Source organism: Bactrocera neohumeralis, unplaced genomic scaffold, assembly GCF_024586455.1.
Source record: "Bactrocera neohumeralis isolate Rockhampton unplaced genomic scaffold, APGP_CSIRO_Bneo_wtdbg2-racon-allhic-juicebox.fasta_v2 cluster09, whole genome shotgun sequence".
Taxonomy (NCBI): Eukaryota; Metazoa; Arthropoda; class Insecta; order Diptera; family Tephritidae; genus Bactrocera; species Bactrocera neohumeralis.
The window spans coordinates 16,233,477-16,255,906 of record NW_026089622.1 but is presented as its reverse complement, the minus strand read 5'-3'; the positions used below and the strand labels follow the sequence as shown (position 1 = coordinate 16,255,906).

At 43.5% G+C, this 22,430-nt stretch overlaps 1 protein-coding gene across 1 annotated transcript in view; it reads left to right on the top strand.

Annotated features, from left to right (window-relative positions):
• Positions 1-455: 455 nt before the first annotated feature.
• The window catches only part of LOC126764430 (eIF-2-alpha kinase activator GCN1), a 32,042-nt gene continuing 10,067 nt past the window's right edge, over positions 456-22,430 (top strand). Inside the window, exons 1-3 of the mRNA XM_050482113.1 lie at positions 456-583; positions 653-755; positions 809-1,776. Of these exons, the coding sequence (XP_050338070.1) occupies positions 569-583; positions 653-755; positions 809-1,776 (1,086 nt within the window). The 5' untranslated portion in view covers positions 456-568. The remainder of the gene's footprint in view (positions 584-652; positions 756-808; positions 1,777-22,430) is intronic.

The following is a 22,430-nucleotide window of genomic DNA, read 5'->3' as shown; positions in this document are numbered from 1 at the left end:
TGATATTTTAATTATAAGTGGTATTGGGAAAAATAGATAAAATCTGGTCGATACTAACCCAATTGCCATATACTACGTATAATGTTTTTTGTTTTTCTAACAAACCTTATATGTCTATCAGTATAGGAGTTATATATAGTATATGTATACATAAAATAGCTTGGATTTCGATCCACAGGTTGACGTTTTACACCATAAAGTATTTCCCTTGCTTTGTCTCTTGTAAGTTGCTAGTCTATGATATGTTCGGTTGCACCCGAACTTAGCCCTTCCTTACTTGTTTAACATCTTTTTTTTTCAAACAAATGGAATAAATAATGGTAATTATTGGACCGGTAGTGTTTACTCGCGATCCAACAGTCTTCATTATGAATCATGATCTAAATGTCATTATAAATATTGAATGTGTGACCGTGGGTTAAGGTAAAACATGTTTTACACCATTGAAAGAAATCTGTAACTGCATCGAGCACATGCGTTAGCACTGATCACCCTATTGATATTGTTTCATTTTCATCTATTCCGAAACTAAATATTAACTGGGAGTTAATAAATAGCATGCAATAAAATGGCAGAAATTGAGGTTTTAAAGAGATATAATAATGTTATGGTGGTTTTCTTTTGAAAATATTATAATTTTTATTATTTACAGTTGTCTAAGGCGTTGCGTGACTTACCAAATCGAGTCCTGTCAGCTAAGTGTGATGAGAGAACAGATTTGTTTCAAAACGTGACATCTGTGCTGAATAATCCTGGTATAAAACAAGCGCGTGTTAATTTTGAAAACCATTTAAACATTATATTTTAGGTGTTAATGCGTCTATTGTGAAAGGCTTATGTAAAGTAATTGGAACAACTTTGACAAAATACAAGGATACACCTTCTCAAATTCTTGTCAGAAATTTAATTGTGGATATCGTAAAACAGCATCATGACGTGGCTACTGAAAGTCTTAGCTCTGTATTTAGAACGGTCTTAAACAAAGAAATTTTAATTTTGACCCCTCAAAAGTCTGCAAAGTATTCACTTATTGCTTTAGGATGGACTGATTTAATTATAAGAAATGGAGATTATAATTCGAACATATTTAAAACGGAATATTCTAAGTTGGTAGAATACCAAAGTATATTGTATTATAATATATTTCTTTCCTGTAATATGCGCATAATTGAAATGGCTGAGAAATTACTATTTGATTCCTGGATAAATTCAGAAAATTACATACTTTGCTTGTCTACAATTATATTAAAGGAACCTGCATTTAACATTATCAACTTTTTAATGTTACTTTTACGATTTGAACATTTCAAAGGACATGAAGAATATATACTACAAAGGCACAAATCGGAACTACTTGAGCACTTTATTAAAAGTATTATCATTAATAAAACAAGGCCACAATCTTCAATTGTAATGGCGTGTGAGCCATTGTTAACAATAATTACACAAAAGGATTTTGAAGAATTGATACATCCGGTATTACTTAAATCCATATTAAGGAGCCCTGAAATGGCAATACGTGTGATGGGATTAATTTTTCACAAATTAAATATAGACTTAAGTGAATATGCCTCATCATTAGGAAAGGTCCTGCTACATCATTTATATTGTAAGGATGACATTGTGAGAGGAGAATCTTTAGAAACGCTGAAGGAATTATCGCTTAAGTGTACCACTGTCGATTCGGTTGAATATTTACTGAAAGGAATTTTCGACACTCTTAATGGACACAATGGTAAAATAACAGTAGCGGAGTACAGAATACATCTGATTCAGGTATTTTCTATTATGATACATATTTAACTTGTATATTTTACTACCTTCAAAATTCAGTTTAAAATTACCTCCCTACAGTTTATTATCATAGAAATGCCAAATAATTTTTGGTGTTTTTTTGTTTTGGTAGCTGTATAAAACATTCCTGAAGTAGATAGATATAATCAAAGTGTATTCAACAAAGTGAACTAAGTATTTGACTTACGCTTATTTGATAATAAAATAGTAAACAATTCATGTATTTGTTTATATTAACCCGTGTGTTTTTTTTTTTTGATCTTGAACAATATGAAGCCACTTGCTTTACATTTACATCAATTCCACAACAGAAACTCCTTACCACAAAAACTACAGCACAGCATGTATAGCTTCCGATCAGTTGTTAAAATTTTCGCGCCCACAAGTTTGTCTTGAGACCTAATTAATAGTAAAAACGTAAAATTTCTATTTATCAAATTATGAGGGTTTCTTACTTTTTTTCTTGAAGATTGGGAAGTAAGTTTAATGAGGGTACTGCATCGGGGCTTAGTCGTCTTCTTTTATTTCCTCCGCCTTAAAATGTAGCCCACATATTCTCGATGACAAACTGAGTTGTACGCCACATACTTTTCCCATTCCTTCCGTTGCGATTTGTCAGTTGGAGCACAAAACATTGGTAAGTTGCTTCCATGAGTTGTTTTGCATAGGCAACAAGTATTCGGCATTTTATTCAGTTATTTAAAAAAATATTGTTTTTCGTTTTGAAATTTGCTTACTTTTGAATTTCCGAATTTGAATTTTTGAATAAATGTAAGGGTTAAGTCACTAACAACATTCATGTCACATAAGCGTAAAGAAAAATTAAATGTCATATACTTAGTTCACTTTGTTGAATACACTTTGGATATAATTTAATGCCTCTAAGTTGTGGCCAGAGAACTTCCTCAGGAGTTCCCTCTCCTGGATGTTTTTAAGCCTTCCTTTAAGGTGGCACCACTCTTATCCATTTTGCGTGGGTCATCTTGTTCTTCAAAAAAAACAGATGGTATGTGGGGCTATCTCTTTCCCCTATTACTTTTCCTTGGTATAAACTTTTTATGGCTCACAAGAAACAGCAGCTGAGACTGCTGGGGGAACATTTCTTTATGGCGTATCTCTGTCTGAACCGAACGCAGTAGATAGCCGATCGTGTTGTTGTTTTAACGGTTATCGTTCGCCGTTAGGATGGTGAGGGTTATCTGTGTTGTCATCGACGTCATCCAACGGGAGGCCCAGGAAACGTGCTGTTGGTCGGACCAAAGGGAAAAGGGTGTTAGATGAGTGGGATTGATTGATTAATACATGAGGAATGCACCGCGACCTTTGGTCTATTGTGCCCTCTCCTGGCTTACATAGACTCACCTAGCCCCAGCGCATTGATGAAGTTCAATAGACTACTGGGCGCTAGTGAGGCTATGCGATCCCTATCCGGAAACATTGATCCTAGGGCCTTAGCCCTGCGTCTGCAGACTGCTGTGCAGTCAATCAGCAGGTGCTCCGGGGTTTCAGGCTCCATGTCGCAGAACCGGCAGTTAACGCAAGAGGATAGGCCCATGTTGTACATGTGCCTATTCAATTTACAGTGGCCGGTGTACCATGCGACCAGTAGCCTGAGTTTGTTCCTCGGGAGGTTTATTATAACCTTGAACCTGTTCAGATTGTATCTTCCTATTAGCAACTTTGCATGTCTCATACCACGCGTTTGCCGCCAATGCTCCTCTCTGCCCACTCCTTCCTCCTTGCGAAGTAGCTCCTTTATGGTATGTGGACCTACCCCAATAAAAGGTTCTGGTCCCACCATCTTGGTGGAGGCTGCGGAGCGGGCTAGCTCATCCGCCAGTTCATTACCGGCTATACCTCTGTGACCAGGCACCCAGATTAGGTGTACCTGGTTACGTTCTGCAAGGCTGTTCAGCCTTTCCCTGCACTCCTGCACTAATAGCGATTTGATTTCGTAAGAAGAGATCGCTTTTAGCGCCGCTTGACTATCGCTGAGAATGGCTATTCTCTCATTGCGATAGTTGCGATGGAGGTTTATTTCTATACACCGACTTATGGCAAAGACTTCTGCCTGGAAAATGCTTGGGAACCCTCCCATGGGTATCGAGAGCCTAGTGCGTGGACCCGCAATTCCCGCACCGAATCCCTCTGACATTTTTGAGCCGTCGGTGTACCACCTCAGCGTACTATTCCCCAGCAACAGTTCGAGATTGGAATCATTCCACTCGTCTTTGCTGCCGAGGGTGACCTTGAACTTCTTCTTGAAGTTAACTGTTTTCGTAGTGCCGTCCCTCGGGAGGAGGGCTGATGGTACATCGCCGCTTATCTTTTCCATCCTCTGGGACGAGATTACCTTACCTTTGCCCCACCCCTCTGCCGTTATTTGCAGAATTGTGTGCTTGGCTACCTGACCAATAACCAAATGAAGCGGAGTAAGCTCCATCAGAACCTCCAGTGCTGCCGTAGGACAAGTGCGCATTGCGCCCGTCATGCAGACACAGGCTAGCCGCTGCAGCTTCGATAGCTTGGTCATAACCGAAGTTTGCGACGCTATTGAGGCCCAGGCCACCGCCCCGTAAGTGATTATTGGTCGCACTATCATGGTGTACAACCATCTTAGGATCCTTGGCTTGCAGCCCCAGGACTTTCCCGCCAGCCGGTTGCACACCATTAAAGCTTTTGTTGCCTTGACCAGGGTCAGGTTCACATGCTGCTTCCACCGCAAGGTAGAGTCTAGCATCAAACCTAGGTATTTGACACTGCTGGTCATTCCTATCTCCATGCCCCCAAGTGTGAGATTCCTGAGACCGGGTAAGGACCTACGTCTCGTAAACGGGACTACGGACGTCTTGGAGGGATTGATGTTTAATTCAACCTCCTTACACCACATCTTCGCCAGGTTTAAACCTCTTTGCATTAGGTCACAGAGAGTGTCCTCGTATTTGCCTCTTGCTATAATTACAATGTCGTCCGCATACCCTTGGCAGCGGATCCCATTGTTAGTTAGCAGTACTAATAGGTCGTCTACGATCAGACTCCATAGCAGGGGTGATAACACACCTCCCTGTGGGCAGCCTCTTGTTGTGCCAAGACGAATCCTCTTATCACCTACTGTGGTCTCAGCAACTCTGGTACGCAATACAGCTTCAATCCATCTGCGCACCGGTGCTGCCACATTCCTTTTCTCCAGTGCCTTGGCTACACTTTTATGAGACGTGTTGTCAAAGGCACCTTCGATATCCAAGAACGCGCAAAGCATCACCTCACCATGCTCCAGTGAACTCTCTATTTCAGAGGTCATCTGGTACAGAGCAGTGTTGGTGGATCTACCCGCTCTGTAGGCATGCTGAGCCGCATGCAGTGGTGCTCTCTTTAGCACTGTCGACCTTATTTCATGGTCCACGATCTTCTCCATGGTTTTTAGTAGGAAGGACGTTAGACTGATTGGCCTGAAGGATTTCGCCAATGAGTAGTCCTTCCTACCCACCTTGGGTATGAAGATCACCTTCGATGTCCTCCATACTTCAGGGATGTACGACATTGCGAGGCTTTCCCTCAGCAGCCGAATCAGGTGGGGCAGTAAATACTGCCCCCCCTGTTGCAACAGCGCTGGAAAAATACCATCCACTCCCGGAGACTTGAATCTCTCAAACGAGGCCATTGCCCACCGGATCGAGTCCGCCGTAAAAAGCTGTTTTGCGATACTCCAATCCTCGCGGGATGGCCTGTGTTCGATCACAGGTAGACACTGGTCCACCTGAACCGTCTCCGGGAAGTGCGCCCGCAGAAGCTCCGTCGCTCTGTCCTCTGCGCTTGTCGTGAATGTCCCATCTCCTCTTTTTATTGCAACTACTGCGTCGTTTGTGCCTCTGGCCAGAGCTTTGTGCAGCCGGGCCGCCTCCGGCGTTGAGCTAACGTTCTCGCAGAAACTCCTGAAGCTAGCCTGCTTTGCAGACCTGATCTCCTTATTGTATAATGTGAGATAGCTCCTATATTCTTCCCAGACCCCCGTACGTTTCGCTTTGTTGAATAGGCTGCGTACTTTTTTCCGGAGGTCTGATAGTTTCCTTGACCACCAGGGACTATTTCGCCTGTCAGTGGTCACTTTAAGGGGGCAGCTGCCATGATAAGCGTTAATGATAGACTCGTTTAGCTTAGATAGCCTAATCTCTAAGCCTGGGCCTGACACGCTGCTATCAGTCTGCCCCACCCTGCTCAATTCCACACTTAGTATATCCCTGAAGGCATCCCAGTTCGCCTTCCGAGGGTTGCGTCTGGGGGGAAGTTTTCTGACCTCTACCCGTAGCGTGAACCTTAAAATTCTGTGGTCTGACATGGAGGGCTCCGTAGAGACCCTCCATTGCGAGACCAACCCATTTGCAGGCTCATTGTTCTAGGTGAGGTCCAGTACCTCCCTCCTGTTTATAGTAATGAAAGTGGGTTCACACCCCACATTCTCTATAACTAAGTTGCTTCCTATTATAAATTCTAAAAGGGACTCACCTCTTGAGTTGCAGTTCGTACTGCCCCATTCCACATGGTGGGCGTTTGCATCGCACCCAATTATTAGGGGAAGCCTGTCTCTTCTGCAATGCTCCACCAGCCTTTCCACCATCTCCGGGGGTGCCGTGGGTACCTCCCCTGGGAAGTAGGCTGAAGCCAGGACGAAGTCCTTGCCTTCGAAGTCCCTGGCTTGCACCGCCACCAGATCCTGCGTCAGGAACTCTGAAATACAAAAGACTTCAATGTTATTCCTGACAACTATGCATGTTCTGGGTCTATCGCTAGAGAGATCCCAGATTACCTTATTTGACTCCGTTTTGAGGCCTTTAACCTCTCCTCTATGGACCCAAGGCTCTTGGATCAGCAGTATGCCCAGCTTCTCCACTGTGAACCTGTTCGCTATGACAGCCGAGGCTGCCGCCGCGTGGTGCAGGTTCACCTGGGCAATTTCCGTGTTGACGGCCATTATAGTATTGGTTCGAGGAAGGGTATAACCTCTTCCCCGCCGTCAATCACGCTGCCGTCCGGTGGGTCTCCTAACCCTTCAAGGAGTTCCTGCGTGGAGGGTAGCTCTGCTCCCTGACCGCCGGAACTGGCATCCGGGACGTCGATGGACGCTGCTGGCATTGCCTGTCCAGTCCGGCTTCCACTATGCTGGGACGCCACCTCGTCGACCTGCATTGCTGCTGCATCCGGGGGTTCCACAGTCTCTGCCTGTTTTTCGACACCCCCGCTTTTTTCCGTTTCAGCCTTCTCTGCTTCCTTGCTGCCAGTGGTTGCAGACTTGTGGGGCCGCATGACCACCGTGCTAAACCTGTAAAACAGGCGGAAGCTCGCTGCCCGAACGTACTTGTACGATTCGTCATCGATATACAGGTTCAGTCTCCAACCTATCATATCGCCTACTTTTTCCACCTTGCTGCTAACGATGCGCCAGGACGATATACTGAGGCCCAGGTTCTGGTTTTTCACCAGACCTAAGGCGAACTCATAGGGTTTGTCCCCGCATCGAGGGAGGAACATAGTCATGCTGTGCATGATTGGCACATCTTCCGCCCTCTTCACGCAGAGGACAGGACCCTTCCAGTCCCCTAGCTTTGGAGCAAACTCCCGCAGCCAGTTTGCGGACCTCTCGTTGTTGCAGTCCACCTGTATCATCCCACCTTTAAAATCTACTCCCAGGAAGGATGCCGCGTATTCAGCTCCCCTGAACACCTCTTCCATAAGGAGGTCCTGGAGCGCGGTAAGCTCCTCCGGTGTTAGCACCTCAGCCGGGTAGGTTTGAGGCAGTACAGCCACGCGGATGCCTTTGACAGCATCCGCATATCTGCGCCGCCCCTCCTCCACCCGGTGGGGTGCCGATTCGGAAGGTTGGCCTCCGGCTGCCTTTGCGTTGCTTCCCCTCTGTCTTTTGGAGTTGGGGGGCTCCTGCGGCGTGATTTGGCCGCTCTTACGCTTTGCAGCTTGAGCGTACGTGACCGAGGGCACTGCCCTACCACCGCCACGCCCTGCTGGCCGTGCAGCACTGTCCGGGCCACGATTGCTGGCTCTGCCGTCTTGCGCGCGAGCTGTCGCGGTCCTGCCACGCACCTTACTTGGGGATGCGTTGCTCCCTTTGCTCCTGCTCTTTGCCATAGCCTCCGCTTCCTCGGGGTCCTTCCTTCTCGGAGGTAGCGCAGGTACCATTTCATACTGGCACCACTCAAACCTTTCCTGTGCGGGTCGTCACATCCGCCAGGTTTGCCAGCTTCTGGAAGAGGGCGTTGCCCACCTCTTCTGCGCCATCTCCTCCGTCCACTACGAGCGCCGTCGGGCTCTGCCCGATGTGACTCACACGAGTCCGACCCGCTCCGCCTTCTGGTGGGGGTTATGGCGGCGCTCGTTGCTGCTACCGCGTCATCAGGCCCCCTCGCCAGGCGAGCGCCGCTGCATGAGGGCATGTCGTCGTCATCCTCCCTGGCATGCTCCTCAAACAGCGCCCGCTCCTCCGGCGAGAGAGCGTCAAGGAAGCTGAACTTCCGCCCAGCCCCTTGACCTCCTTTGCTCGCTGCTGTACCAGTTTCCTTATCGTTGTCCGAGTCCGTTTTCCGCGTTTGTTGCCTTTTTTCCGGGTTTGTTTGTTTAGTTTTTGTTGTACTCATCTTTTCCTTACGACCCTTGGCTCAACAGGGTGAGCTGTCGGGTCTACTTATTTTAATGGGGAACTAGAAGGTCCGCCACGCCAGAGCCCCTTGACGCGGTAAGGCCACAGTTACTCCCCAATTTGGCCCGGTGTTGGGGAGGCTCCGTTATACTACAGCCGAATTACCCTCCTGGCTGCAAATCATCCGATGTGATGAGTGGGGTTGGTAGGGCATGCAAAGAGGTGGTCAGTGTCATGCGGAGACTCGTTGCATACAGGACATACATTGGGTATGTCTGAGTCTATTCTAGATAAGTAGGAGTTTAACCTGCTACAATATCCAGAATGAAGCTGCGCTAGGGTCACTCGCGTTTCTCGCGGCAACTCGAGCTCTTCGTCTGCGATGGGTGGTGGTTTGACTCCAAGAACGCCATTCACGGGAAGGGAGTCGGTGAAGGTGTTAATGGCTCCACTGTGAATGGCGGTCCAAGATAGACGAAGCCAACAGGTGCTACTTCGGACTGAGTAGGCAATTGAAAAGTAAAGTCATCTCTCGACGAACAAAAGCTAAACTCTATAAGTCGCTCATAATTCCCGTCCTGCTATATGGTGCAGAGGCTTGGGCGATGACAACAACCGATGAGTCGACGTTACGAGTTTTCGATAGAAAAATTCTGCGAAAGATTTATGGTCCTTTGCACATTGGCCACGGCGAATATCGCATTCGATGGAACGAAGAGCTGTTCGAGATATACGACGGCATTGACATAGTTCAGCGAATTAAAAGACAGCGGCTACGCTGGCTAGGTCATGTTGTCCGGATGGATGAAAACACTCCAGCTCTGAAAGTATTCGACGCAGTATCCGCCGGGGGAAGCAGAGGAAGAGGAAGACCTCCACTCCGTTGGAAGGACCAAGTGGAGAAGGACCTGGCTTCGTTTGGAATATCCAATTGACGCCACGTAGCGAAGAGAAGAAACGACTGGCGCGCTGTTGTTAACTCGGCTATAATCGCGTAAGCGGTGTCTACGCCAATTAAGAAGAAGTAATTGCGGTCAGTACCTGTCGAAAGTCAGTTGCGTCTGATGTCCGGTCGGCGTACTGTACGACTTCGTCGAAGTTGTCAAGGAAGAACCCTTTGATGCTCCTAGGAGGGGGTTCCGCTCCAAGCAGATGGCTGCAAGGGTGATTTCTGCGAAAACATCCCAGCAAGAACTGCTTGGAGAGGAGTTCATTAAGCTCCTTAACTGGGAGCATAAGCGTCTCACTATGTAGGTGTTCGATAGGAGACATCAAAAGGCATCCCGTCGTGGTCCGGAGTGCAGTATTTTGGCAGGTCAGGAGTTTCCTCATCTGCGTACCACTGCATCCAGGCGACCATATAGGGGTTGCGTAGTTAAGGACCGGCCGGCCGATTGCCTTGTATGTTGCCAACAAGGTTTCTTTGTCTTTTCCCCATGTGCTGCCGGCTAGCGACATGAGGATTTTGTTGCGGTTCTGTACCTTGGCGATAATCGCGGTCGTGTGAGGAGTGAAGGAGCATAGATGATCGAAGGTTACACCTAAAATCTTAGGGACAAATTAATTGACAGTCGGAATTTTCACGCCATCGACTTCAATATTAAGTTCAAGTCTATACTCCTTCGTCCAGTTCGTAAAAATGTTTGCTGTGGATTTGGTGGGGGAAAGTGTGAGGTTCCGTGAAGGTAGCTGTTTACTTTCGAACACATGCCATCGATTCCATTGCCCGACGTCAATATCGTGCAATCATCTGCGTACGAGGTTATGGAAACCCCCTCTGGTGGCTGCGGGAGTTTCGAGATGTAGAAGTTGAAACAGTAGCGGGGAGAGGACACCACCCTGCGGAACCCCCTGTTTAATTCTTCTCAGTTTGGATGTTTCACCTCGAAATAGTACGCTTTATTGACGACAGTTCAGGTAGTTCATGGTCCACCTCTTTTACCCCGGAGAAAGCGTGGTTTTCTCAATGTCCTGCAATAGCGTTGTGTGGTTGACTGTCAAAATTTTTGACAAGTCCAACGATACGAGGATCGTTCACTCGCAGGGTGGTTTCTGGTTGAGGCCACGAACTATCTGAGCTTTTATAACGCTAAGTGCTGTAGTGGTGCTTTGCACTTTTCGGAATCCATGCTGGTGGCTGGCTAGGCTCAGGTGGTGAGTGAAGGTCGGTATTAGCAAGGCCTCAAGTGTCTTCACTACTGGGGAGAGGAGAGTTATCGGACGATAAGATTCCCCTTTGTTGGCGGGTTTCCCAGGTTTCAGTAGTGGGACCACTCTTCCGACTTTCTACACATCGGGTATTTGAAGAGTGGTCAGCGACAGGTTCAGGAGCTTGGTGAGATAACTTACTCCCGTCGAGCCTAGATGCTTTAGCATTAGCATGTTAATTTCATCACGGCCAATGGATTTAGAGGATTTTGCTTTGTTGATGGCACTCTGGACCTCCTGGTGAAAGTAAGTGGCGCGCAGTCGTTTGGCATTTTGCGCAGCCGTCGGTTAACACATCTATTGGCTTTGTCTACCGAAGGGTGCAGTGCACTGCCGGCTAAAATAGCTCGCGCACTTCGGATCCGAAGAGGCATGAACATTGAATTGAACCTCAACTCGGTCGTCGTGTCTCTTCGGGTTAGACAAAGCTTTGACAGTAGCCTAAAGCTTACTCACACCGGTGGAGAGGTTGCAGGACTTCAGGTGCTCTATCCATTTTGTCCGCTTATGCTGATTTACCATACGCCGAATCTCCAAATTGAGATCCCTTATTCGGGGATCCCCGATATCGACTTGGCGTAAGGTGTCGCGCAGGCAGGAATGCCAAAGATCGTGGTGCGCGTTAAAGTCGTTAGTACCAAACGGTTTTCACCACGAAGTAGCGCGCCTATATTCGGGTGATATCCTGTAGGGCAACATGTAATGTATATATTAAATATTTCGAGGTCGACATCGCCTGACCGGATAGCTATACCCTGACATTCTAGGGTAGTATCCCTGCGGTCGATGTCTTCATCGATTAGACGATACTGCATGGTGTTGTGCAATATGGAGGCTAGGCCACCACCATTATCTAGCTCGCGATCTTTACGTATCACGTTGAAACCTGCACAACTCAGAAGATGTGAGCGGCAGTTTAGTTTGGTTTCTTGGACCGCAGCTATCGATACGCGTTCCCGATTTATAAGTGCAACTATCTCCTCAATCTTGCCTTGAAGTCCGTTGTAGTTGAATTGAAGTACACGGGTTTGTTGCGGGTGTCCGTGGGTGATCCTGGGGGTGAGGGAGTGACAAGTACGTGCTATTTGTTGCAGCTGCTGAACCGGCAGGAGGCTTGTGTGGCAGTATTGCGTAGGCAACATGGGGCCACGTAACTCGTGGTCCACTCCCTGTGAGTCTTAAGGCCTGAGCAGGTCTTAAGTTAGAGATGTATTACACCTGACCGAGGTGGAGTTTGGATGGAGCCTTTCTGCGCAAACGCAGCAGAAAAATTCCTCCGTGACCGGGTTGGACTTAGTGCCAGCACGAGTCAGGAGGATACGGAGCAAGCCTGCTGCAAGGCATTGTTCCAATGATGACAAACACAAATTAATACTCACCGATCCAAACGGGGTTAGATCGCCGAAAAAACAGCCCTTGGTCGGATGACATCCGAGTCAATTCCGGTGCGTAGAATCGGCTGTCGTGGGAATACCCGATCGTCATCGCCTTTGGCATTCACCTCAAACAGCGCATGCTTCTCTTACGATAAAGTTGGGTCGGTTGGTCCATGACGTAGTAAGTCCATCGTTACTTCCAATGCGGCTCGGAGTTGAGAATGCTCCGGTCTAATACAGCCGTATTTACCTCCTGGCGGCAATTCATTATTTGGGCCCTAATGCTGCACCACATATCGAATGCATTGCCTTGCGACTTGAGCCACAGCACCACGATAAGGTGTCTGCCATCTTGAAGTAATTGCAAGGAATGGTGACAGTCCTTGGACTTTGAATTATTTATTAGATTAGATTGATGAATGAGGAATGAATCGCGACCTTAGGTCTATTGTGCCCTCTTCTAAATCACACGGACTCACTTAGCCCCAACATATTGATAAAGTCCACTATCCTGCCGGGTGCTAGTGAGGCAATGTGATCCCTATCCGAAAACATGGATCCAAGGGCCTTAAACCTGCGTCTACAGACTGCTATGCAGTCGATAAGCAGGTGTTCCGGTGTTTCAGGCTCCCTGTCGCAGAACCGGCAGTTAGCGCAAAAGGATAGGCCCATGTAAAATAAATGTCTATTCAGCTGGCGGTGGCCGGTGTAAAATGCGACCAGTAGCCTGAGTTTATCCCTAGGGAGGTTAACTACAGATTTAAACCTGCTCTGGTTGTTCCCCCCAATTAGCAACTTCACATGCCTTTAACAGCATCCGCATATCTGCGCCGCCCCTCCTCCACCCGGGGGAGCCGGTGCTGATGGTTGGCCTCCGGCTAATCTTGTGGTGCCGCCTCCCATTCTTTTGGAGCTGGGGGCTCCTTCGGCGTGATCTGCCCTCTCTTCCGCTTCGCTGCCGAGCGCCGCTACATGAGGACATGTCGTCGTCATCCTCCCTGGCATGCTCCTCGAACAGCGCCCGCTCTTCTGTCGAGAGAGCGTCAAGGATGCTAAACTTCCGTTAAAATACAGCCGAATTTACCTCCTGGCTCCCGGGGGCCGAGTATGCCTTGCGACTAAGCCTCTGCACCACGGCAAGGTGCCTACCATTCGCAGAGGTTGAATTATTTATAATTTTATATGTTTATAACAAAGCGATCGCATGCGTGAGTTGAATCTAGTGTTTCAGGTTACCATTATCCTTACTTGTGGTGAAAAATCAGAACGCGTAGGGCAAAATTAGGCACGATTCCGATTACTTTGGCGGTAGGGTAAAAAACACGAATTTCGGTATAAATGGGGTATGTACGTATAGGGGAGCCTCTCCAGAGGAGGAATATGCAAAAATAAAGTTACTAACACTTATATTTTTTAAAATATTCCCGATTAAAAATTCAAAAAATTGTATTAATAACATTTAGTATTTCACAATGTTTCACTAAATTTTTTCACTTGGTATATTTAAATATACAGTGAATCAAAAAAGTTTTGGCACACCTCAGTTTTTCCACTTTGCTTTAATATAACTTTTAATTAACTGAACATACCAAACAAAAAACAAACATATTCTTTAAAAAATGATTTTTTAATACATATGTATATACAAAAATTAAAAATTCATACAAGTAGGACATTATTAAAAAAATAATGAAAAAGAGTCATATTCATATCAAAAAGGTATTGTCACAAAATACAAAAATGGTAATACAAAAGATGAAGAAAAAGAAATTGAAAATGCTTAATATTTTGTTGCACCTCCCTTGTCTTTTATAATCGCTTGTAAACGCCTTTGCATACTTGCGACCAAATGGGAAGTCTCCCGACTGGTAATATTGGCCCATTCTTCCTTCAGAGCATTTTTAAGGTATTCTTTCGAAGTTATTTGGTGCTTGCGAATTTTTTTATTCAAGCAAATGCCAAATATGCTCAATGGGATTGAGATCAGGGGTTTGTGGAGTTTTTTTCAGCTGCTTGCAGTTATAAATTAACCACTCTTGAACCAAACGCGAAGTGTGTTTGGGATCATTGTCTTGCTGGAACTGTCATTTCTCTCCATTTAAACCCAATTTAGTTACGCTCGGAAGCAAATTGTTCTTCAAAAGGCTTAAATAAACAAGCTTATCAATTTTTTCGTCTATAAAAACAAGATTTCCAACTCCACTTGCCGCTATACACCCCCACACCATTACGTTTCCGTCGCCCAGCTTGATTGTTTTTAAGATGTTATTTTCTTAGAGCTCCATGCGCCAACAATGGATCGTTCCTCCCGATCAAAAAAGTTTTTGCCCTCCTAGATCTGTAATTGCTTTCTATTTTTCCGCTGTTTATGTAATGGTTTATTACATTCCTTACACTGGAAAATGATCCATTGACAATTTGTCCTATTTCGCGCAATGATTTTTTTTCTAGGTACAGATTCAAAATGAGTTTACGCACTTCAACGTTTTTCGCGACCCACTTTGCTCAATCTATGTAAAGGCTATGAGATTATTTCTTGTTGCTTTTTAACTATCTTTAAAAGATCAAAGAGTGCCAAAATTTTTTTGATTCACTGTACACTCTAAACATTAAAATAAGTTCAAATTTCACTTTTATTTTGTTATATTTTAGCTAAAATTATTAATTTAAAAATCACTCATCGTTGAAAAGGTTAGATTTTTTACAATTATGGCAAGCGCTGCCACATCTTAAACACCACATATGTAGGATTTTCAACGATTTTTCTTTGTTTGTATTTCGTCTGATTCTTGGGTGGTGTCCTTTCCCTGCTATTGTTTAACTCCCTCAACCATCAGAGGGAATTTCCAACACCTTAGACATTGACAGAAACTGGATTTTGATCTCACAGATCTCTATGTTATTGAACTTCAGACTGTCAACAATCCTAAAATTTGAGGTGTTACATTCCACAGCCAGACAGTCCGAAAAAAGGAATGTTTACGACATTGCTTGAGAGGCTGCGCCGCACTCCTTATTGTTTTCTGTTTTTCACTTACCAACATATGTATATTATTAATAACTTTTGTAGAACTCAGGCTAACTAACAGTTTTTGTGTAAAGAAATTTGTCTTCACTTCGAACCATCATCAAATTCCAATACCTGCAAATTTGACAAGAATATATTCTAAAACAATTGCATTCTATAGAAAAGGTAATAAAAGGGCAGGTTCGGGAATCCGAGTGAAAGTGAAAATTAAAATGACTACATAAAACGTGTGAATTTGGTGTTGGTGTTTTGAAAATGGAACGATTGTTATGAAAAATGAGCTGAATGCAGAAGAAACATAGGTTTATATGAATTTATTAAATAGCTCAACCAGTTTCTCTAACTTTTTTTCTTATGACAGCCTTCCAATCCATTGAAACCTGATAAAAAATTAGCTTAAGAAAACTTCTTTAGAATAACCAAATTACTTTTTTTTCAGCCAGAAATATATTTTTCAGTTAGTTAGTTTTGTTCACCAAACGTTCGTATTAGGTATTACCTAAAACTAATCGAAATAGATAAAGGGTTATGTACATATATGTATATGATCAGGATGACGAGACGAGTTGAATTCCGGGTGGCTGTCTGTCCGTCTTTGCAAGCTATAACTTAAGTATAAATTGAGATATCTTGATGAAATTTAGTATGCGCGTTCCTTAGTAAAAAAGATAATAACTAAGTACTAAATTCAGATATAAAACTCACAGGAGATCGCTGTAGCTGAGGCACCTGTGGCCAACAAATTTTGAATAAGTGGGCGTGGCCCCGCCCTTTAATAACTTTAATGTACCTACATACATATATCCTATACCACTAAAGCAACAACAACCAAATATGCCTAGCGCAAATATTATATGAACTCCTACAAACAGTGTGAAAATGGATGAAATCGGAAGATAAGATAAACAAATGATTTGCACCTCTCCTTACCTCCGAGATGAAAGGGCTTTATGGGAGCCGCTGTGAAAACTCGATGATGGGCGTGGTATCGTCCACTTTTTTGGTGAAATCACAGACATATCTCGGGACCCGACTGACCGATTTCGTCTAAATTTAGTACGTGACATTCTTTTGATTCTTTTATTTTCTAGTACACAAATCAAAAAGTATTTAATATAAAGGACACAATTTCGCGCTAGTAATTGCTTTAAAGCATGCCACCTTATGATCAAGAATTGTCCAAATCCAACCAAAACTTTTCAAGCCTCTAGGTACCGAATATATGATCCCAGTATCTACAGTTGACTTTTGACCGAAAATGTCCGTCAATGTATAGGATATACAATTGAAATTCAGAGAGAATTCTTTCTTGACAATACTAACTCTTTGTATAAAAAAACCTAATATAAAGATTATCGAACTTCCTGGTGACATATATCGGCCAATATTTAAATCAATACTTCCCTGAGTTCCCATATACCTATTACTGTCAACAATAGAATCGTATGATGGATACAATCGCAAGCAACCAGATTTGGGCAATATGAAAGGAATTGTGTTCATTTAGGACTACACAAGCCACACACGTTCATTGAGACTCGCCTGAAGCTTGATCAAGAGGTGCTTAGGTAAGATTTTCGAACTTCCGGGTGACTATACTGAATATATCCTCCAATATTTGAGTTATATCAATGAACATTACAGAACGTGTTTTACTCAACAGTGCATTTTCGTGTCTAAAATAGAAAAAAATTGGCGAAAACTGACCCTGCCGCCATATAACCAATATCACTGACTTTACTCCATATGATTGGTGATTGTATGTGCGGTATCTTAATGAAGCCCAGATAACATCTTTTTAGTATGTGGCATGGTAAAAGAATTGGCAACGAGTACATGGTATGCGACATGCCAAGTTGTTAATTGGGGGGTATAACCTGAGCAAGTTTAAAGTTGTAATTAACCTCCCCAGGGATAAACTCAGGCTACTGGTCGCATTTTATGCCGGCCACTGCAAGCTGAATAGGCATTTACATATATAACATGGGCCTATCCTCTTGCGCTAACTGCCGGTTCTGCGATCGGGAGCCTGAAACACCGAAAAACCTGCTAATCGACTCCACAGCAGTCTGTAGACGCAGGATTAGGGAACTTGGATCCATGTTTCCGCATAGGAATCGCATCGCCTCACTAGCACCCGGTAGAATATTGGACTTCATCAATGTGCTGGGGTTAAGTGAGTCCTTGTGATTTAAGGAAGGGCACCACAGACCTAAGGTCGCGGTGAATTCCTGATTTATCAATCTAATCTAATCTAATGTGGCATGGTAATTGTTAATAGGGTCTATGTATACAGGTATATGTATTAGGGTGTGTCATTCTGAGGCAACCTTTTTTTTCAACTGAAAAACAGGCTAAAAACTTTCGAAAATGTGAAAAAGAAAGTCACTCAATTAAGAGGTGCCTATTTCAAATTTTCGGTTTTCCATATAAATTACATGGAAAAAAAATCATTTTTTTTTTGTGGTGGTTATTGTGCGGAGGTTATTATATGTGCACGCGATGGCTGCCAGTAGGGATGGTAAACTCGATTCCGATTCTACTCGAAAATCGAGTTTTCTCGTAAAATAATCGATTTTTCGGAATCGATTTTCAGTAGTCGAAGTCGTTGAAAAAAAGGTTGCCTCAGAATGACACCCTAATATGTATACATAAAATAGCTTGGATTTCGATCCTCAGGTTGACAGCCTAAGGTATTCCCTGGCGTTAAAGCGTTGATTCCTGCAAGTTGTAAGATAATAAAATGTTCGGTTGCACCCGAACTTAGCTCTTTCATATTAGTTTAGACATGTGGAATTATCGGAATTGATAATTTTAAACAGCTGTTACTTGATTTATACTCAGTTTGGTTTGCCATTTTATAATGAATACTACTGTGATCAAATTGAAAGGTGAATTTTTTGCAATTATTATTATTAATTGCACTGTTGTTGGTAAATTTTTTTCTGTAAGTTGGTAGTACTGTTAGTGACATCTATGCTAAATTTCACGTTAAAATATTCTTTAGTATTTGAGATACGCGTCGTTTTGTGAGGCTCGAAAAGCGAATTCTTCGATTTTTACTATGTCAGAATTTATTGAACAAAGAAGTGCGTAAATGCACCATCTCATACTGCATTGGTTACTCGTGATCATTTTGCCACATTTTCCACTAAAATCGTTCCGCAAGCACCACATTCGCCTGATTTAACTTCGTGTAACTTCTGGCTATTCAGCAAATTCACACGAGCACTCCGAGGACACCGTTTTGACTCAGGACGGAGGTTTTTTCCCATTCGTTGGCATAATTATATTGCAGCAGGAGAGGATTACTTTGAAGAGGATGAAATGTACAAAATTCACCTTTCAATTTGATCACAGTAATATACTTACTCCTGAATAACGTTTGCAAATTGTGCACATTTAATACCAAAACCGCGCAAAGCAACTGAAGGTGTGCGTATCCATTTTATTTAAAATTTTGCGGTAGGATATTGGCTTGCGGGCTCACAAACTCCTACACGCGTTAGAATTGAAACTGAACGATCATCACTTGAATTGCTGCAAAAAGTGGACGAAAGTAGTCCTCTTGATTGGAATTTATGCGAGTCAGTCGTTGCGCGCACTTGCCGAAATCATTTTTGAACCCTAATGTCAAACTTATCTATAGTTAAATTTTTGCCATAACATTAAATTATAATAGCTTTTGATTTCTGTTTGAAAACTACATGTCCTTTAGTGCATCGACTTTATTTTTGTTACCCTTAACAAAACTTCTGGTCATGTCTCTCTAAGCTTCCATGAATCGAATAATAATAATTGCATTCTGCTTTGCTTTTTTATGTTTTCTCCTTTGGCCATAACATTTAATTATAATAATTAACATTACATTAAAATATAATTATGATTTGATTTCTGCTTGAAAAATACATGTCTAAAAAACACCTTCTAGCATATCGACTTTATTTTAGCGCCCTTCATAAAGCTTCTGGTCATGTCTTTATAAGCTTCCATGAATCAAATAATAATAATTGCATTCTGCTTTGTTTTTGTTGTGTTTTCTCCTTTAATAATTGAGAATCACTTTTAATACGAAAATATACCATTAGGTGTGCAACTAATTTGTCGCTGTTTTTTTTTATGAAAATGCAATTTTATTGTAAGGAAATGCTTACAAATGAATTATTCGAAGTATTGCTCATCACTAGTGACAACATTTTCGCATCTTTCTGGCAAAACACGGCTACTATTACGGTAAAACTGTCAAGGTGGAAGCCGATCGTTGTCATGCAACAGAATTAGTTTTTCTTGCCTCTCCTAGCATTGAGGCCGCTTTTCGCGTAGCACTCGGATCAATCACATTAAATGAAGTCAACGGTATCGAAATTTGGTAAACGAAAATTGGTAAACGACTTTTTTTTACTTAATTTTTGAAAGCTATTTTATTATTTTTGTACTCTTTGCACTTTGCAATTTCAAACGTATCGATTTCAATTAATGTGATTGAGCCGAGTGCTACGCGAAAAGCGGCCTCAATGCGAGGAGGACTGATTCTGTGGCATGACAACGATCGGCTCCATTGATGGTTTCGTTTGGTTTCCTGAGTATGTTTTTAAAGTTGCAGCCTTACTTGCTTAAGGCTTATCTAAGCATCTCATGTTATGTGGTTTAAAATATAAATATGCTTTAGGCACGGTTATTCTTCTTCTTTACTGGCGTAGATACTGCTTATAGTCCAGTCATTTAAGCTTAAATTAGGTAAGAATCTCGGAATTCGATTCGATATACCCATATAATTCGATATACCCATATATATAAGGAGAATTTGAGATTCCAAGCGAAGGCAGGTCCTTCTGCACCTGGTCATTCCAATAGAGTGAAGGTTTTCCTCTTCCTTTTTCCTCTGTTTCCCCCGGCAGGTTCTGCGTCGAATACTTTCAGAGCTGGAGTATTTTCGTCCATTCGGGCGACATGATCTAGCCAGCGTAGCCGCTGTTACATCGAATGTGATATTCGCCAACGCGCAAAGGGGACCATAATTTTTTCGCAGAGCCTTTCTCTCGAAAACTCGTAACGTCGACGCGGTTGTTAAGGCCAATGATATCAATATCATCAGCATACGCACTCTTATAAAAGAGTGTACCTTCTCGGTTTAGTTCTGCATCTCGAATTATTTTCTGGGTTCTTTGGTATCGAAGGGCTCGGACGGAGCTTTTGGTGTTACTCAACGTCAGTTTCACAGCCGAATTAGTTCTGCGGGGATACCAAATTTAGACATCGCGGCGTAAAGTCAGCTCCTTTTCGTGCTGTCGAAAGCAGCTTTGAAATCGTTGAAGAGGTGGTGTGTGTCGATTCTCCTTTCACGGGACTTTTCCAAGATTTGGCCCAGGGTGAATATCTGGTCTGTTGCCAAGTCTAAAGCCACACTGATAAGGTCCAATCAGTTTGATGACAATGGGCTGTAATCTTTCACACAATACGCTCGATAGGACCTTATGTGCGATGTTGAGGACGCTTATCCCACAGTAGTTGGCGCAGATTGTGGGGTCTGCCTTTTTGTGGATTGGGCAGAGAACACTTAAATTCCAATAGATGGGCATGCTTTCGTCCGACCATATTTTACAAATAAGCTGATGCGTGCTCCTTATCAGTTCTTTGTCGCCGTGTTTGAATAGCTCGGCCGGCAATCCATCGGCCCCCGCCGCTTTGTTGTTCTTCAGGCGGGTAATTGCTATTCGAACTTCTTCGTGGTCGGGCAATGGAACGTCTGCTACTATGTCATCGATTGGGAATTTGGGTTCGGCTTTCCCGTGGCGTTATACTTTCACTGCCATTCAGCAGGCTGGAGAAGTGTTCCTTCCATAATTTTAGTATGCTCTGTGCATCGCTCACTAGATCACCTTTAGGGGTTCTACAAGAGTATGCTCCGCTCTTGAAACCTTATACTTGTCAAGCTCTTCATACTTACGAATTTCGGCCTCTTTCTTTTTCTGTCTGCAAATACGTCTCGCTTCCCTCTTCAACTCTCGGTATCTATCTTATCCCGCACGTGTTGTGGTCGATCGTAACGTTGCGAGGTATGCAGTCTGTTTTCTCTCCCCTTCGACACGGCACTCCTCATCGTACCAGCTGTTCTTTTGTTTTTTTCCGAAAACCAATGTATTCATTTGTAGCTGTATGTAAGAAGCTTGAAATGCGGTCCCACAGTTCCCTTACTCTCAGAGGGCAGGAGTGCAAGTCGAGTAAAAAATCGTTCAGCTGTCTTGTGTGATTGCAGATTTTCGACGTCAAACCTTCTTTGAGTTTGTAGACGTACGTTTTTTGATAGAGGCGGGATTTTTACATCGCGTCGTTGGCAACTCTCATAGGTGCGCTCCAAACTCTCATAGAAGGCATGTTTGGTCACATCGTCCTGGAAATCAGATAACTTCTCTCACCTTCGTAAACTTCTACACATGACTCCATCCTCCACGGTTAGAATTGAAAAAATATTAGAATTGATAATTATTAGAATTGAAAACTAAAACTTCAGAGGGCGTCAGCAAAAATGAATCAACTATTACCAGAATTTCATGGTTTAGCCTAAAACTTAACCTAACATCTTAAACTAGTGGTAAGTATGTATATAAAAAAGGGGAAAGTATATGTATGTACTACTGTGCCCAAAAAATAAGGTAACATTTGAATTTAAATTGCGCGTGTCGAAGGATTTGGAGAATTATTTTTTTTTAGGTTGGTAGTACTGTCAGTCACATTTATGTTAAATTTCATGTCAAAATATTCATTAATGTTTGAGATACATGTCGTTTTGTGAGCTGCTAAAACTGAGTTTTTCGTTTTTTGCGATGTCGAAATTTGTTGAGCAGAGAATTTGCATTAAATTTTGTTTACGGAATCATTTTTCTGCTGCGGATACTTTGAAGATGGTGCAAAAAGCCTTTGGTGATGAGGCTATGTCTAAAAAAAATGTTTACAAGTGGTATAGTGAGTTCCAAGCCGGCCGTGAACGTGTCGAAGAGCGTCCAGGGCGACCATCAACCTCAACCGGCGAAGCTCACGTTCAACAAATCAAAGATTTGGTGTTGAAAAACCGTCGATTAACAATTAGAGACCTTGCTGATGAAGTTGGCATACCGAAAGGCTCAGCCAATACCATTTTGAAGGATGTTTTGGGCCTCAAGCGCGTCAAATCTCGACTGGTACCGAAAACATTGCATTTTTTGGAAAAAAGGCGTCGCGTTGAAGTGTGTGAAACGATGCTTTCCGACTACTAGGGTATCATGAAACGCATTATAACTGGCGATGAGACTTGGATCTATGCTTACGACCCCGAAACAACCGATCAATCGAGCGAATATCGTGCCAAAAGAGAGTCGAGACCAAAAAAATCGCGCCAAAG